Raw genomic sequence first — 16,765 nt, forward strand, 5'->3', positions numbered from 1 at the left:
GACGGAGTTGAGAAATAATACTGACGGAGTTGACAAATACTGACGGAGTTGACAAATACTGATGGAGTTGAGAGATAATACTGACGTAGTTGACAAATACTGATGGAGTTGACAAATACTGACGGAGTTGAGAAATAATACTGACGGAGTTGACAAATACTGATGGAGCTGACAAATACTGATGGAGTTGACAAATACTGATGGAGTTGAGAAATAATACTGACAGAGTTGACAAATACTGACAGAGTTGACAAATACTGACGGAGTTGAGAGATAATACTGACGTAGTTGACAAATACTGATGGAGTTGACAAATACTGACGGAGCTGACAAATACTGACGGAGTTGAGAAATAATACTGACGGAGTTGACAAATACTGACGGAGTTGACAAATACTGACGGAGTTGAGAAATAATACTGACGGAGTTGACAAATACTAATGGAGTTGAGAAATAATACTCATGGAGTTGACAAATACTGATGGAGTTGAGAGATAATACTGACGTAGTTGACAAATAGTGACGGAGTTGACAAATACTGATGGAGTTGAGAGATAATACTGACGTAGTTGACAAATACTGACGGAGTTGACAAATACTAATGGAGCTGACAAATACTGATGGAGCTGACAAATACTGATGGAGTTGAGAAATAATACTGACGGAGTTGACAAATACTGATGGAGCTGACAAATACTGACGGAGTTGAGAAATAATACTGACGGAGTTGACAAATACTGATGGAGCTGACAAATACTGATGGAGTTGACAAATACTGATGGAGTTGAGAAATAATACTGACGGAGTTGACAAATACTGATGGAGCTGACAAATACTGACGGAGTTGAGAAATAATACTGACGGAGTTGACAAATACTGATGGAGCTGACAAATACTGATGGAGTTGAGAAATAATACTGACGGAGTTGACAAATACTGATGGAGCTGACAAATACTAATGGAGTTGAGAAATAATACTGACGGAGTTGACAAATACTGATGGAGCTGACAAATACTGACGGAGTTGAGAAATAATACTGACGGAGTTGACAAATACTGATGGAGCTGACAAATACTGATGGAGTTGAGAAATAATACTGACGGAGTTGACAAATACTGATGGAGCTGACAAATACTGATGGAGTTGACAAATACTGATGGAGTTGACAAATACTGACGGAGTTGAGAAATAATACTGACGGAGTTGACATACTGATGGAGCTGACAAATACTGACGGAGTTGAGAAATAATACTGACGGAGTTGACAAATACTGATGGAGCTGACAAATACTGATGGAGTTGACAAATACTGACGGAGTTGAGAAATAATACTGACGGAGTTGACAAATACTGATGGAGCTGACAAATACTGACGGAGTTGAGAAATAATACTGACGGAGTTGACAAATACTGATGGAGTTGACAAATACTGACGGAGTTGAGAAATAATACTGACGGAGTTGACAAATACTGATGGAGTTGACAAATACTGACGGAGTTGAGAAATAATACTGACGGAGTTGACAAATACTGACGGAGTTGACAAATACTGATGGAGTTGAGAGATAATACTGACGTAGTTGACAAATACTGATGGAGTTGACAAATACTGACGGAGTTGAGAAATAATACTGACGGAGTTGACAAATACTGATGGAGCTGACAAATACTGATGGAGTTGACAAATACTGATGGAGTTGACAAATAATACTGACGGAGTTGACAAATACTGACAGAGTTGACAAATACTGACGGAGTTGAGAGATAATACTGACGTAGTTGACAAATACTGATGGAGTTGACAAATACTGACGGAGCTGACAAATACTGACGGAGTTGAGAAATAATACTGACGGAGTTGACAAATACTGACGGAGTTGACAAATACTGATGGAGTTGAGAGATAATACTGACGTAGTTGACAAATACTGATGGAGTTGAGAAATAATACTGACGGAGTTGACAAATACTGACTCAGTTGTAGTTGCCTTAATAAATATATCATAAATGGCAACTATTTACTGAACCTGTGACTGCAGAGACTTCAACATTGTTTGTATATATGTATGTATATGTATATATGTGTATATAAAACTTCCAGGACTATGTGTTCTACTGTGAGATCCACAATGAGCAGGAAATAGTAAGTGCTCCTCAAAGTTAAAAATGACATTTATTCAGAATTATATATTTAAAAAAAAAAATGCTGGAGTTGACGCAAGAGAAGACACAACTTTGATCCGCATTTTTATGGAAAATATAATTCAAGACTTACTTTTTGTATTGTCTGATATAATACAGATCTCTGCCTTTCAGTTGAAATATATATTTATGAATTTCTTACATTTTAAAAACTTTATTAGAGAATTTGAGGACAGGTTAAATCACATATATTTTCCAAGAACAGAAATAATACTAACAAAATAATAACTTTTTTTCCCCTTTGGCGGAAACAAGCTTCCATATGATTTGTTGCACATTAAAATATTTAGTTTTTTAGAGTTGCAGTGGATTAACAAGTGTGTAATCTTGCTGAATTGGCCGGTTTTGTTCCTAAATCAATCAGTTTTTGTGACGCATTGTGTTTTGCATTCTCAAGTCGTGACTGAGATGTGCAAACTCCGCAACATTTCCTCTCAGTCACATGATCGAGTTCCTCTGCGCTGCTGGAAAAGTTACTGCAACTTACAAACACATGATCTGGTAAGTGTTTTACTAACTAAATACGACGCATATATAATGTCTTTCCATGTTTATTATTATTTCACGGGTTCCTATCTATTTTTGTAATTCAGAGCATTATATGCAAGTTTAATAACTCACTGAGAGCAAGTAGCATACACCTTAGCGACGCCAAAACAGCCTCAATGATCAGGTGTGTGTGTGTTTGCAGTTGTGTTATTGCTCTCCAGGCTATCAGTGAGGTGTAGTTTACTTCCGCCCTAATCTAGGGCTAAAGTCTGGAGAGGGCAGAACCTTATTGATTTACCTGGTCGTTTCTCTCAGACACACATGAAGCCATGAAGCTCATCATACTCAATGACTATGACCAGGTCAGCGAATGGACTGCCAAATACATCAGGAACAGGATAAGGAAGTTTAATCCAGGTCCGGACCGATTCTTCACTCTGGGTCTTCCAACAGGTAGAGTCATAAAACAAATCAGGTGTGTGTATTTGAAATCTAAGCCTATTCTGAGTGTGTGTGTGTGTGTGTGTTGCAGGAAGCACTCCGCTTGGATGCTACAAGAAACTGATCGAGTATCACAAGAAGGGAGAAATATCGTTTCAGTATGTGAAGACGTTTAATATGGATGAGTACGTGGGTATGTGAGCGGGCGTTTATGCTCAGGGATCAAGGGTTGAGCTGCCTGTCATATACTGTGTTTTAGAGCTATAGATTGTCTTTACAGGAATTCCTAGAGACCATCCTGAAAGTTACCATTCATTCATGTGGAATAACTTCTTCAAGCATATCGACATCCGAGCAGAAAACACCCACATCCTGGACGGAAACGCATCCAATCTAGAGAAGGAATGTCAGGACTTTGAAGCCAAAATCAAAGCTGCTGGAGGAATCGAACTTTTTGTTGGCGGTAAGACTGAAGATCGAACTTTGACCTGTGAATGGCACCATTAAACAACGCTGCCTTGTGTTCATGTTGCAGGTATTGGACCTGATGGTCACATCGCATTCAATGAGCCTGGTTCCAGTCTTCTGTCACGAACGCGTGTTAAGACCTTGGCGATGGACACGATTCTGGCTAACGCACGTTTCTTTGATGGCGATCTCTCTAAAGTCCCCACCATGGCCCTCACGGTTGGTGTCGGCACAGTGATGGACGCTCGAGAGGTATATATATCTCAGAAGTTTTTCATAATGCACCTTAATTATGTCTATAAATGTCAGTCACCCCTGCTGCTGCTGCTGCTATAACTGACTTATCTTTATTGCCAAAATTACTTATTTCTGTAGCCACATTCTGGCTTTGAACATATACAGTGTACTACGGAAGAGGATTAGGGGCCAACTGATAATAATAAAAAAAAAGATTCTCGAGATTGAAGTCATTATAATGCAAGATTAAACATTGAGAATAAAATGTTGAGAGTGTTCAATTTTGAGAATAAAATCATTAAAAAAAAATCATAAAACCATTACATTTGTTTATAAAGTTATTGTGTTTTGGAGAAAAAAATTGTTAAATTTTGAGGGAAAAAAAGTCGAAATACAATGTTTAGAATAAAATCATTAAATTTGAGAGAATAAAGTTGTTTAGAGAAAAAACTAATACATTTCAAGGGAGAAAAAAGTTAAATTTTGAGCATAAAGTCAATGGGTTTTGACAAAAAAAATAAACATTAAATTTCGAGAAAAGAGGTTGAAATATGTTGAGAATAAACTCATTAACTTTCGAGAATAAAGTATTAAAGCAAAATTAAATGATTTTTTTCTCAACATATTTCGACCTCTTTTCTCGAAATTTAACGTTTTTTTTTGTCAAAACCCTTTGACTTTGTTCAAAATTTAATGAGTTTATTGTCAACATTCCATTTTAACTTTTTTCTCGAAATTTAATTATTTTTTTTTTTTCAAAATAGTGACTTTATTCTCAAAATGTAGAGTTTATTGTCAACATTTTTAAACATTTTTCTCAATGTAATTATTTTTTTCTTGAAACACAACTATATTCTCGAAATTTAATGATTTTATTGTCAACATATTTCGACCTCTTTTCTCGAAATTTAACGTTTTTTTTGTCAAAACCCATTGACTTTATGCTCAAAATTTAATGAGTTTATTGTCAACATTTTTAAACATTTTTCTCAATGTAATTATTTTTTTCTCAAAACACACGACTATATTCTCGAAATGTAATGATTTTATTCTCAACATATTTCGACCTCTTTTCTCTAAATTTAACGTTTTTTTTGTCAAAACCCATTGACTTTGTTCAAAATTTAATGAGTTTATTGTCAACATTTCATTTTAACTTTTTTCTCGAAATGTAACTTTTTTCCTCAAAATAGTGACTTTATTCTCAAAATGTAATGAGTTTGTCAACATTTTATTTCAACTTTTATTTTCAAAATTTAATGTTTTTTCTCAACACAACGACTATATTCTCGAAATGTAATGAGTTTATTGTCAACATTTTATATCAACTTTTTTCTCGAATTTTTTTTTTTTTCTCGAAACACAGTGACTTTATTCTCAAAATGTAATGAGTTTATTGTCAACATTTTATTTCAACTTTTCCTTGAAATTTAATGTTTTTTCTCAAAACATGACTATATTCTCAAAATTAAATGATTTTATTCTCAACAAATTTTGACCTCTTTTCTCGAGATTTAACGTTTTGTTTTCTCAAACCCCACTGACTTTATTCTCAAAATGTAATGTTTATTGTCAACACTTTATTTCGAAATTAAATGATTTTATTCTCAACATATATCGACTTTTTTCTCTTTCTTAATCTCACATTATAATGACTTTAATCTCGACATGGTTTTATTTTTTTATTATTGCTTGGCTCTAATCCTCTTCCATAGTGTACAGCTTGCAGAAACGATATGCATATAAAATGTGCATTATTATTAATAAAATATTATTAAATATGTAAAAAAACCAAAAAAAAAAAAAAAAAAAACAGTAACTTATAAGCTTTTATGCCAGAAATAGCAACAGATTCTACAGCATCACCAAGGTCAATAATTCAGTTGTGTGCTGATCTGAAACAACATATACAACAATAACATGATTATGTGACATTTTTAGGTCATGATTCTTATCACTGGCTCACATAAAGCATTTGCCCTCTATAAAGCCATAGAAGAGGGAGTGAATCACATGTGGACTGTGTCAGCGTTCCAGCAACATCCTCAGACTGTGTTTGTGTGTGATGAAGACGCCACACATGAGCTCAGGGTCAAAACGGTCAAGTATTTCAAAGGTAACAAAGAAAAGACAATCCACATCTCTTTCTCTCTCTCCTGGGAGGAACAGTGAAGGCATGAATATTGTGTATGCAAGAAAAATCCCTAATCCATTTGTTAATGTTTTCAGGCATTATGCATGTGCACAACAAGATGGTGGAAGAACCGTAGTTTGAAACTGACGAGAAGACTGGACACACAGATTTGTGCTCCTTTATCTGTTGTTTTTATGTAACTTTTTTTTCTGTCATGAAACATCTCATACACCTGATATATTGAATTAAAATGTGTTTATATCATATTCGACTGGTAATCCTTATTCCTTAAATATGAACAAATAAAACGCAGACTTGTGAATAAATAAAAATTCAACACGACCTCAGATACAGACTTTAGACTGATGATATGGTAGTTATTTTAAAGTAGTGGTTGATTCTGATTTCACTTTTTTAACTTCAGTTAGTGTGTAATGTTGCTGTTTGAGCATAAACAACATCTGCAAAGTTACGACGCTCAAAGATCAATGCAAAGGGAGATATTTACATTTCATTAACTCATTAACTCAATTTCATTTAACTCATTAAATTTCACGACTTTATGCTCAAAATTAAATGATTTTATTCTCAACATATATCGACTTTTTTCTTGAAATTTAACGTTTTGTTTTTTTTGTCAAAACCCATTAACTTTATGCTCAAAATTTATTGAGTTTATTGTCAACATTTTATTTAAACTTTTTTCTCGAAATGTAATTATTTTTTTCTCGAAACATAACGACTTTATTCTCGAAATTAAATGATTTTATTCTCAACATATTTCGACCTCTTTTCTCGAAATTTAACATTTTTTTTGTCAAAACCCATTGACTTTATGCTCAAAATTTAATGAGTTTATTGTCAACATTTCAACTTTTTTCTCAAAATTTAATATTTTGTTTCTCGAAACACAATGACTTTATTTTCATAAATGTAATGAGTTTATAGTCAACATTTTATTTCAACTTTTTCTCGAAATGTAATGTTTTTTCTCAAAACACAACTATATTCTCAAAATGTAATTATTTTAAGGGAGATATTTTATAGAAATCGTTTTTTGGCTGCGTGAGATTCTCCAGCTTTGTTGTTGTTGAGCTGTTAAAGCTCCGCCCTCTTCTGGAAAGTGGCAGCTCATTTGCATTTAAAGGGACACACACAAAAACGGCGTGTTTTTGCTCACACCCAAATATGGGCAAATTTAACAAGCTATAATAAATGATCTGTGGGGTATTTTGAGCTGAAACTTCACACACACATTCTGGAGACACCAGAGACTTATATTACATCTTGTGAAAGGGGCCCTTTTAATATTATTTTTAGTATTGTTACATTTTAATTTTAGTTTAAGTTTTAGTATTAATTCTGTTACATGCTTTTCTCATTAATATTAGTTAGTATACACCATTATTTCTGTTTTAGTCATTTTAGTACTATTGCAAGACAATGACAGGCTCAATTCATCAAAGAATGTGCAAATAACTAATATAAGTCTGTGTTGTATTTAGTAATAATGTTAATGTCTCCCTTTAGCCATTGTAAAGACAAGTGAAAGTATAAAAGTTCAAAGGTGAACCTTCAGTATCTTCACTCTTAATTTGCTTACATAACAATAATCTTTGCACTGACATAACTACACCCATGGACTGTGTTCAAAACATAGTGAGCTGCCTACATAGGCAGCTGAGCTGAGTGTGTTCGAAGCGCGTCTATGACGACAGATATGCAGTCTAGGTAGGCAGCACACTAGGGTTCGAGACGCTGACACTGAACCCGACTGAGCATGCTCAGTCGCCATTGTTTGGGCTATAGATTAGCCTGGTGCTGTCTGTCAGTATTCACGCGAACACATTTTAATTGAGCTGTAAAATTGTGATAGTAAGTAAAAGTGAGGTTTAACTAGTAGTCATTACTACTGTATGACCGATTAAGTGAAGAGATCAGAAGAATGTCAGCTCAGAGGAGTGGATATCAGCAGGTAACAAACATGAGAAACATCTTTTGTTTGGTTTTAAAGCGAGTTTTTTTCTTCTCTAACTTAGGTTGATGGTTTAATAGACTTATATCGAGTCAAATCGGGTTTGATGATAATTTCTCAGACTCTGAATTGTCATTTTTTCCGAACAGAGATGGTAATCCTAGTTAGGCTAATTAGCTGGTTAGCCGCTCCTTCAGCGGCCTGTATTTACACGAATAACAAACCGGAAAACGATGAGTTTTAGATTAGTTTTAGAATAAAACTCAATATTTTCTGTACTTTATCGCGAATAATCAATATCTAAGGTTGTCATTTTGATCAAGTGTTGTAGTGAGCAGATATATTTAATGTTACAATAGTGTTAAAGTTCATGATTTACTTCAGGAAGACAGTGGTGCCCCTGTTTATTTTTGTAAATCCTCATCTAAATCATTTGGTGACATTTATATTTAACTAATTCTTTTATATGACTCGTTGGATATAAAATTATTACGTATAATCTTAAATGTTCAAATTAAATATGAGAGACTCATCAACACCGGGACTACAAAAACATACAAAACTAGAGAAAATATTTGTTTAACTTACAGATGGTGAGAGATAACGTTTGTGAAAAATGCCCATGTAAATGTAAATATATACATGCAAATATATAATGTATTTTACAGGTATACGATGTTTATATATATATATATATATATATATATATATATATATATATATATATATATATATATATATATATATATGTATGTATGTATGTATGTATGTGTATGTATGAAGACTTCAGATGCAAAAGCCTCTAAGTGCCATCTGAAATTTTCTTCTAAAATGAGCATTTTTATGTTCAGTTATTTCACTTTAATGGCAATTAATAAGTCCTTTTCATTGCCATTAAAGTGAAATAACTGAACATAAAATTTCAGATGGCATTTATAGTCTATATAATATAATATAATATAATATTTTTTATATATATATATATATATATGTCAAAGACATTTAGATGTCCGCATCAATAGAAATTTACAAAAGTGTTTTTATATACATAGAAAGCACATTAAATGCAAGTAAATCCTACTTTTAAGGTTTCATTCAGTGTAATACTTAATGTCATTTTGTCATTCAGTGTAATACTTGCTGACAAATGGACAAAACCTAGGATAGTGGCGAAGTTTTAAAATGTAAAATTACAAGTAATTAGTCTTTAATATGGCATAAATAGATTTTTTGTTGTAAATATCCCGGACGAGATTGTTACACTGAATGACATGAATGAAGTGGGTGTCTTCTGTAAATCATGGTAAAAATGTATGATATTTTAGTTTTGCTCAGAAAAACAAAGAAATTAAACAGGACCCATTCTGATGTATTGAAAAACAACAAAGCCTCTATTAGATGTTGTTTTAGCAGTGGTATAATGACCATCTATAATTATTTCTCAGTCTCTTTATTAGAATGAACTACAAAATACAGGAAATTTGTATGCAGTATTAAAAAAAAATCAGTGAAAATAAAGTGGGTGTGTTTAAAGTGTTAAAGTGTGTTTATTGACCTCAACTTGACCAAAACTGCCAGTAGGTGGCGGCAAATGACTAAATGAGCAAGTCAATGAGTCATTCATACATTTGATTTGTTTAAACAGCTGATTCATTCAGGAATTACGTAAATTGCTGTGTCCAAATTCGAATGTGAACAAAGTAGCATGTCCGAATTCATAGTATTCGAAAAACGGTAGACGAAAAGTACCTGGATGATTTACTACTTCCGGTGAGATTCTGAAGTGCGCATATGATGGACACTTTACTATCCCATGAGACCACGGGAGAGGATTTGTGAATGGAGTTGAAGGAATGTAACTGACGCTGACTAACATGGCGGATGTAGTATGTCCGGATGTCATTCATACTACACGCATTTGTACTATATTCAACGGTCGTAAAGTAAATTTCAATCTAAATGTAGTACCTACTCAGTACGTGATTTCGGACGCATTCATACATTTGATTCGTTTAAACAGCTGATTCATTCAGGAATCAAGTAAATGGCTCTCTTTAAGAAAGGGCCATTGAATCATTGGTTCACCCGATTGATTCACTCAAAATGCGGATTCATTCATTTGAATTCAGTCATTTATATTTATATATGTAAGCAGTAAGGTACGAAAGTCTGTGCTGTATCGTGAATAAGTCACGGCTGAAGGGCGTTGTTAGGCACGACGCGAAGCGTCTTATTCAAGCCGTGACTTATTCACGATACAGCACTAGCCTCGAGTACCTTATCGCTTTTATAAAATGGTTACCACACAATACAAATATTAAAGCCAAAAATATATATCAATGCAACTTTCATGAAGTAAACTTTCACTAAAAGCCTTCCTTCCACCGGGAAAAATAGTCCCTGACTGTGAACAGAAACGGAAGTTACATTATTATGCCATTAGATGGCAGCAGAGACTGTCTTTATGAGTGTGTCAGTCAGTAGAGAAGACTTTTACATTGAAAAGACTGAATTGTTGTGAACACGGAACAAGACGCAACTGACAAATGCTTTGACTAGCGCTGTCAGTCACGAGAAAACCCCTTAACTGTTAAAAGGACAAGATATTGTAGCCACATTTAAACAGATTTATTATTATGAACATAGGACTGACCTGAAGGAAAATGCTAAATCTGAAATCTGAAAATCACAATACTCTTCTACATAATACAGTAAGCCTTAATGAATGAAATCAATTCAGAAAAAACAGTTAATTGTGAATAAAACACAGCTATTGACCAATCAGAATCAAGGACAGGAACTAACCATTTATAAATATATTTCTGATTACATTATTTATATTGTTTGTGTGTTATTAAAATGCTACATTCGTATTATATTAAAAATAATATGGTTGTAATATGATATCCTTTCCAAACATCACCAGCTGTGTTTGTGATTTGTTCTGTAGCTGAATAATGAGGAGGAGTCAGGCGAGGTGCTTCAACCGGCCGCTGATGCTCCTCCACCGTACAGCAGCATTGCAGCAAGTAACGCAGGTAACAGAAGTGTGTAAATGAAGCCACTGCAGCCTGACGGGCCAGAAATAACTCATGACCTTCATAACCTTCATATATTCCTATATTCATAACCTTCTACTCTGTGTTTGATTCATTTGTAGCCTTTTTTGAGTACAAAGAGGATGACGTGTTCCCTAAACCCCCCTCATACAATGTTGCCACATCACTGCCATCATATGATGAGGCCGAGAGGAGCAAAGCAGAGTCCACTGTTCCACTAGTCACTGACCGGGTGAGTGTTTGTGGTTATTTTAGGGGTAATTATAGTGAGTAAAACACTCTTTTGACACATCTTTATTTGTATGTCCACTACAGGATGAGGACTTCATTGCCAGGGACAGCTTTGACGATACGGATCAACTGCGGGTTGGGAATGATGGGATCTTCATGCTTACATTTTTCAGTAAGAGTGCACAATACTCACCATAGATAGATGCCACATTCGACCGCTCTAGACACGTTCATGTTTCCATCTGTTTACAAGCCTTGTTGTTGTTTGTCATGAGGACATATGGTCATTTTTACATTTACAGGGGCTAATCACTGTCTAAATTCATGGGTTTATCTCCCGTAAAAGTGTTAACAATCTCCCACTCACCATCTAAACATTGAGATCCATCAATCACTTTTCCGCTCAACCTATAGCGAGAGTTAGGGGCGTGGCTACAGAGGGTGTTTAGTCTGACAAGATTGAAAAAAGACATTCAGCTTCTGGTACAGGAGTGCAAGCCAAAATTCACTGCATTTTGACCTTCAAAGATTAAAAAGGTCATGAATATGTCAAAGCCTCAAACAGCTGTGCCGTGTCATGTCAAAAAATGGGCCATGTAGGTTTATTATAAATGAGACGCTTGCATTTGCTCTAGATATAGTGTTAGTCTGCTTAATTGCTTACTTATGATGAATAGCAACACAGCTAAAAGTATTTCTGTGGGCCTTTTGTTGCCTGCTTTTACCTGTTTAAGGAGGCGTGGCGTGGGAAAGGGGCTTTTGCATGGTTGTTTGAAAACATGCTTTATTTTTATAATTCCGTTAGGAAATGGCATACTTCACCTTTGGAAAAAATAAAATAAAACATAATTATGCTGTGCCATTGTTATGCTGTGCTATACATTTAAATATGTATATAAATTAGGGCATGCACAGCTGGTTATTTTACTAGTTGAACAAGTTGTTGATAAGCGTTTACTTTAACTTGTTTCTGTCAAAGGATTAGTTCACTTCAGAATTAAAATTTCCTGATAATTTACTCACCCTCATGTCATCCAAGATGTTTATGTCCTTCTTTCTTCAGTCCAAAAGAAATGAAGGTTTTTGAGGAAAATGTTCCAGGATTTTTCTCCATATAGTGGACTTCACTGGGGTTCAACGGGTTGAAGGTCCAAATGTCAGTTTCAGTGCAGCTTCAAAGAGCTCTACATGATCCCAGACGAGGAATAAGAGTCTTATCTAGAGAGTCTTATCATTTAAAAAAAATAATAAAATGCATATACTTTTTAACCACAAATGCTTGTCTTGCACTGCTCTGCGATGCGCCACACATTCCGTAATCGCGTTGGAAAGGTCACGCATGACGTATGTGGAAGTACTGCTGTAGGGCGTCCGACAACGTTGTTTGACGTTGTTGTTTGACGTTTGACTTTGCACATTCACTTCGTAAACACTTGCTCTGTACTTCCGCGTAACCTTTCCAACATGATTACGTAATGCGTGGCACATCACAGAGCAGTGCAAGATGAGCATTTGTGGCACTATATGGAGAATAATCCTGGAATGTTTTCCTCAAAAACCTTAATTTCTTTTCGACTGAAGAAAGAAAAACATGAACATCTTGGATGACATGAGGGTGAGTAAATTATCAGGAAATTTGAATTCAGAAGTGAACTAATCATCTTATCATTTAGAATGCAAGAGAACCATTTTAGCCCATCATTTATCCTATTTTTAAATGATCAAGTTATATTATTTTCCTAGTATGAAATTAAATTAGAATTGATTAATTCTTTGCACAATAACAGACATTTGGTTTATAGCTAACAATCATGTGACTGAAAAGTGCATTCCCAGGTTTCTAGGATCACAGAACTCGCTCTACTGTGAGTAAATTGCCTTCAGAATCAGTTTAAATTAACATGGCTCCTCGTTGATTTTGTTTTACAGACATCCTCATCCTCATGAGAAACAGTTACCCTCGAAATAAGACTGAGATACACTTTGATAGTGTGTTATGGATGAATAATTGATGGTTCAACATTTGGACACAGAAGTGCTGCAGATATGTTAATAACTGTTCATTTCTTTGTCTCATCAGTGGCATTCCTCTTTAACTGGATTGGCTTCTTCCTGTCCTTCTGTCTGACCACATCTGCGGCCGGACGCTATGGGGCCATCTCTGGGTTTGGACTGTCCCTGGTCAAATGGGTCCTGATCGTCAGGGTATTTTATCTCACAAATCGTACATTCTCATTACATCATAATGGTAAAACTTAACAATAAGGTCTCATTCTTGAATTAACAACGAGCCATGTATTTTTACAGATTTTATTTACCTTTGAATAAAAATGTCTATATTCATAACTAGACTTGTGCTGATATTCGGTAATGCAATATATCACAATAATGAATATGCACGATATTGTTAATGTGGGCACTTCAAAATACCGTAAATAACTGTTTATTACCAATTATTAAAATATTTATAATGCATTTAAGAATTCTTTCTCCATCAACCGTATAAAATGCACAACACCGCTGTATTCTGCGTCAAAGGGACACGCGCTCAGATGTAAACAAGCTCAGCGTGCATGAGAAGCGCATGGCGGAACGAGTGAAGGAGACGCTCTGACAGCAGAGGGCGCTGATGGAACAGCAGAAATGCAGCGGTTACCCCGGAAACCCCGCAAACAAAGCAACTGAAGTTTTTAAAATGCTTCATACAGCCATTTATTTTTTTTGTAATCTCAATGTTGTTCATCACAGCACCAAATACTTAATACTTTAAGACTCAATAGGCTATTTATTTTCAAACTTAAACATTTTTATATTTTAATCTGGACTACAACATGCCCTAATTATTAGAAATGTTTTGATTATTTGTTATTGTTCAGTAAAACTTTGAGACGTACGGCTATACTAGTTAACATGTTAACTCATTATTACCAAACTGACAATGAAAAATACTTATAAGGCATTAATTATTCTTAGTTAATGTTAATTTCTTAGTTACTGTTTAATAACATTTATTTAATGGACCTGAGATAAAACTAACAATGATCAGTTGTATTTCTTAACTAACATTGACAAAAAATAATACTTTCTGTAACAAATGTAGCTATTGCTCAATCTTAGTTAATGCATTAAATAATGAGACCTTATTGTAAAGTGTTACCTGTTTCACTTTGTTTGCAACTTATTTAATATCGTGATAATACCGTATACCGTGATAAAAGCTTCAGCAATTAATCGCAACATGAAAATTTGATACCGTCACATGCCTACTCATAACTAATGTTAAAGAGGACCATAATGCTTTTTTTTAAAGATTTTTTAAAACTTTCTTTAGTGTGTAATCTGCTAATAGTTTAAGCATGGAAAAAGCTTGGCAAAGTTACAAAGCGCTTCCGGGAATTTACACAATATTCCGCGAAGTGCTTGACCAATCAAAACACACTGGTCCAGCCAACCAATCAGAGCATATTGTGCTATTCAGAAGGAGGGGCTTCACAGAGACAGGAACTAAACCTTTATTTAAAGAAGTTGCGTTGATTTTATTGCAATGTAACTCAACTTTTTCTCTCTGTGATTAAACAGTTTTCCACCTACTTCCCTGGATATTTTGACGGCCAGTACTGGCTGTGGTGGGTTTTCCTTGTTGTGGGTGAGTGAAAATTTGCACATTAATGTATAGAAATGTTTCCATTTGATCTAAAATTGAACTTATTCTTACAACTAATATGTTATTTTGAATACACCTAGGATTCCTGCTGTTCTTCCGGGGATTTGTTAACTACTCCAGAGTTCGCAACATGGCAGATCATTCCATGTCCACCCTTCCTCGAACCCGCGTTCTTTTTATCTATTAGGTAAATCACAAGAAATTATTTACTGGCTTTTAGATGGGTTTATGTATGAGCATTGCATTAGGGGGGAAAGAATTAAAAGACAACCTTTATGTGATCTAAATGATTGTGGAAATGACATTAACATGACGGTGAAGTTTCTTCCCTTTCTGATTTTGGGAATAGATTAAAAATCTCAGGATAATTGCAAAATGAACAAAACGGCAGTCAAAGAGAGCTTTTTTTGAATCTTCAGGCAACAAAGAAGAGTACATCTGCTTCAGACACCCGTGCATTTCTCCGTTTGCACAGTGCAACTAATTATATTGGCGTTTTTTACTAAAAGGATCCGAGTTCCTCCAGCAAGTTTATCAGTGCTTAATTAAAGTGTAGACGTACAGTATGCATTTATTATTAATTACATTTGCATGTATTTGGCATTTCAAGTTCCAACTGGCAGCGATGCCATCAGAGAATCTGTTTTTGTCAAATTCCCAGTCACTGACTGTTTGTTTCTGTGGGCTTTCTTTTAATTTGTGGGGAAGATGTAATTTTACTTTGTGAATAAATCTAGTAACTGAGCTTTCTTTTGTGAACTTAAAAAAAAACCAAGTATGTATATACCGTATACGAGAAGAGCTATAAAGATGCACTTTTAAGATATAACCAGAACAACGCAGAGCAACTGCCAAGAGCATATTAGGGCAAAGTTTATTCGAGAATATGTAAGCCTGTTTCAAATTATTGTCACAAAAAGGACCAAAATACTCATGAAATAAAAGCTACGCCTAGATTCCTAGCAGTTCGATATAAACGGCTAAATGATTCAGCATTCAAGCACCCTGAATATGTAATGCGCTTAATCAATCAATGATCTGGTGTGAAGAATAGAATGTTTTATGATGCCAAATGTAGCAGTAGATTGATCTTTCAGTATGAGATATAGTGCTTCACAATATGTTGTTTGTGATTTGTATGTTTTACACCTGTCAAGTAACTTTTAATAAATGTAACATCTATGGCAACACAACCACTGATCACTTGGTGTATTTGTCAGTTATTTACACCACCATTGCTAGTTTGGGCTGGGTACGAATTTTGAAGGTTTTTGAGAGTCTCTTTTGCTCACCAAGACTGCATATATTTAATCAAAAATACAGTAAAAACAGGAATATTGTTACAATTTAAAATAACCTTTCCATGGAAGCTTTTTTACACCATGGAATAAAGAATAAAAAAGGTAGTTGTGACTTTTTGTTCTTGCATTTGTGAGATACAAAGTCATTTCACTCTCGGACATTCATCTCTTTGAATGGGGAAAAATCAAATTCTCCAAAGCTGTTTGTCAAGCTTTTGATTTTAAATTTCATATTTGAAATCACCAATGAAATCTGACAACAACTGTCTCATAAGTTTTGTTTCTAAACGCTCAAATCATGACAAAAAACTGCATTTTTCAGGCTGGATCAAGATAATGCGCATGCGCAGTCCTAAGCACGGAATCGCGTGTCAGACTGTTTCTATAGGAACCGGAGCTTCTAACGGCCGCTGCAGTGATGCGTGACTTTACCAATCAGCGATTGGCTCTTATTTAGAGGGCGGGACTTATTCCACCATATTGTGCGTTGCACTTTCTCCCATTCATAATAATACGAGTGCACCGTCTTTCTGTATATTAAGTCTTTGTTTATATCTCAAGTC

The 16,765-nt window shown here is 34.8% G+C and overlaps 2 protein-coding genes across 3 annotated transcripts; both read left to right on the forward strand.

Annotated features, from left to right (window-relative positions):
• Positions 1 to 2,543: 2,543 nt before the first annotated feature.
• On the forward strand, positions 2,544 to 6,238 carry gnpda1 (glucosamine-6-phosphate deaminase 1). 2 transcript variants are annotated; one of them, XM_048176206.1, is made up of 7 exons: positions 2,544 to 2,704; positions 3,008 to 3,145; positions 3,225 to 3,326; positions 3,414 to 3,596; positions 3,669 to 3,853; positions 5,780 to 5,954; positions 6,068 to 6,238. In XM_048176206.1, exons 2-7 carry the CDS (start codon positions 3,022 to 3,024, stop codon positions 6,106 to 6,108), a joined length of 810 nt encoding a protein of 269 aa, XP_048032163.1. In that variant the 5' UTR covers positions 2,544 to 2,704; positions 3,008 to 3,021; the 3' UTR covers positions 6,109 to 6,238. The 2 variants fall into 2 exon arrangements, with proteins under 2 accessions (XP_048032163.1, XP_048032164.1); XM_048176207.1 differs by lacking the exon at positions 2,544 to 2,704 and adding an exon at positions 2,723 to 2,876.
• Positions 6,239 to 7,732: 1,494 nt separating this feature from the next.
• Positions 7,733 to 16,101, forward strand: ndfip1 (Nedd4 family interacting protein 1). The gene is made up of 7 exons (XM_048176208.1): positions 7,733 to 7,947; positions 10,898 to 10,985; positions 11,108 to 11,238; positions 11,322 to 11,409; positions 13,318 to 13,442; positions 14,817 to 14,883; positions 14,982 to 16,101. Exons 1-7 carry the CDS (start codon positions 7,918 to 7,920, stop codon positions 15,086 to 15,088), a joined length of 636 nt encoding a protein of 211 aa, XP_048032165.1. The 5' UTR covers positions 7,733 to 7,917; the 3' UTR covers positions 15,089 to 16,101.
• The last annotated feature ends 664 nt before the right edge of the window (positions 16,102 to 16,765 follow it).

The sequence above is a fragment of the Megalobrama amblycephala genome, linkage group LG23 (assembly GCF_018812025.1).
Source record: "Megalobrama amblycephala isolate DHTTF-2021 linkage group LG23, ASM1881202v1, whole genome shotgun sequence".
Lineage (NCBI taxonomy): Eukaryota > Metazoa > Chordata > Actinopteri > Cypriniformes > Xenocyprididae > Megalobrama > Megalobrama amblycephala.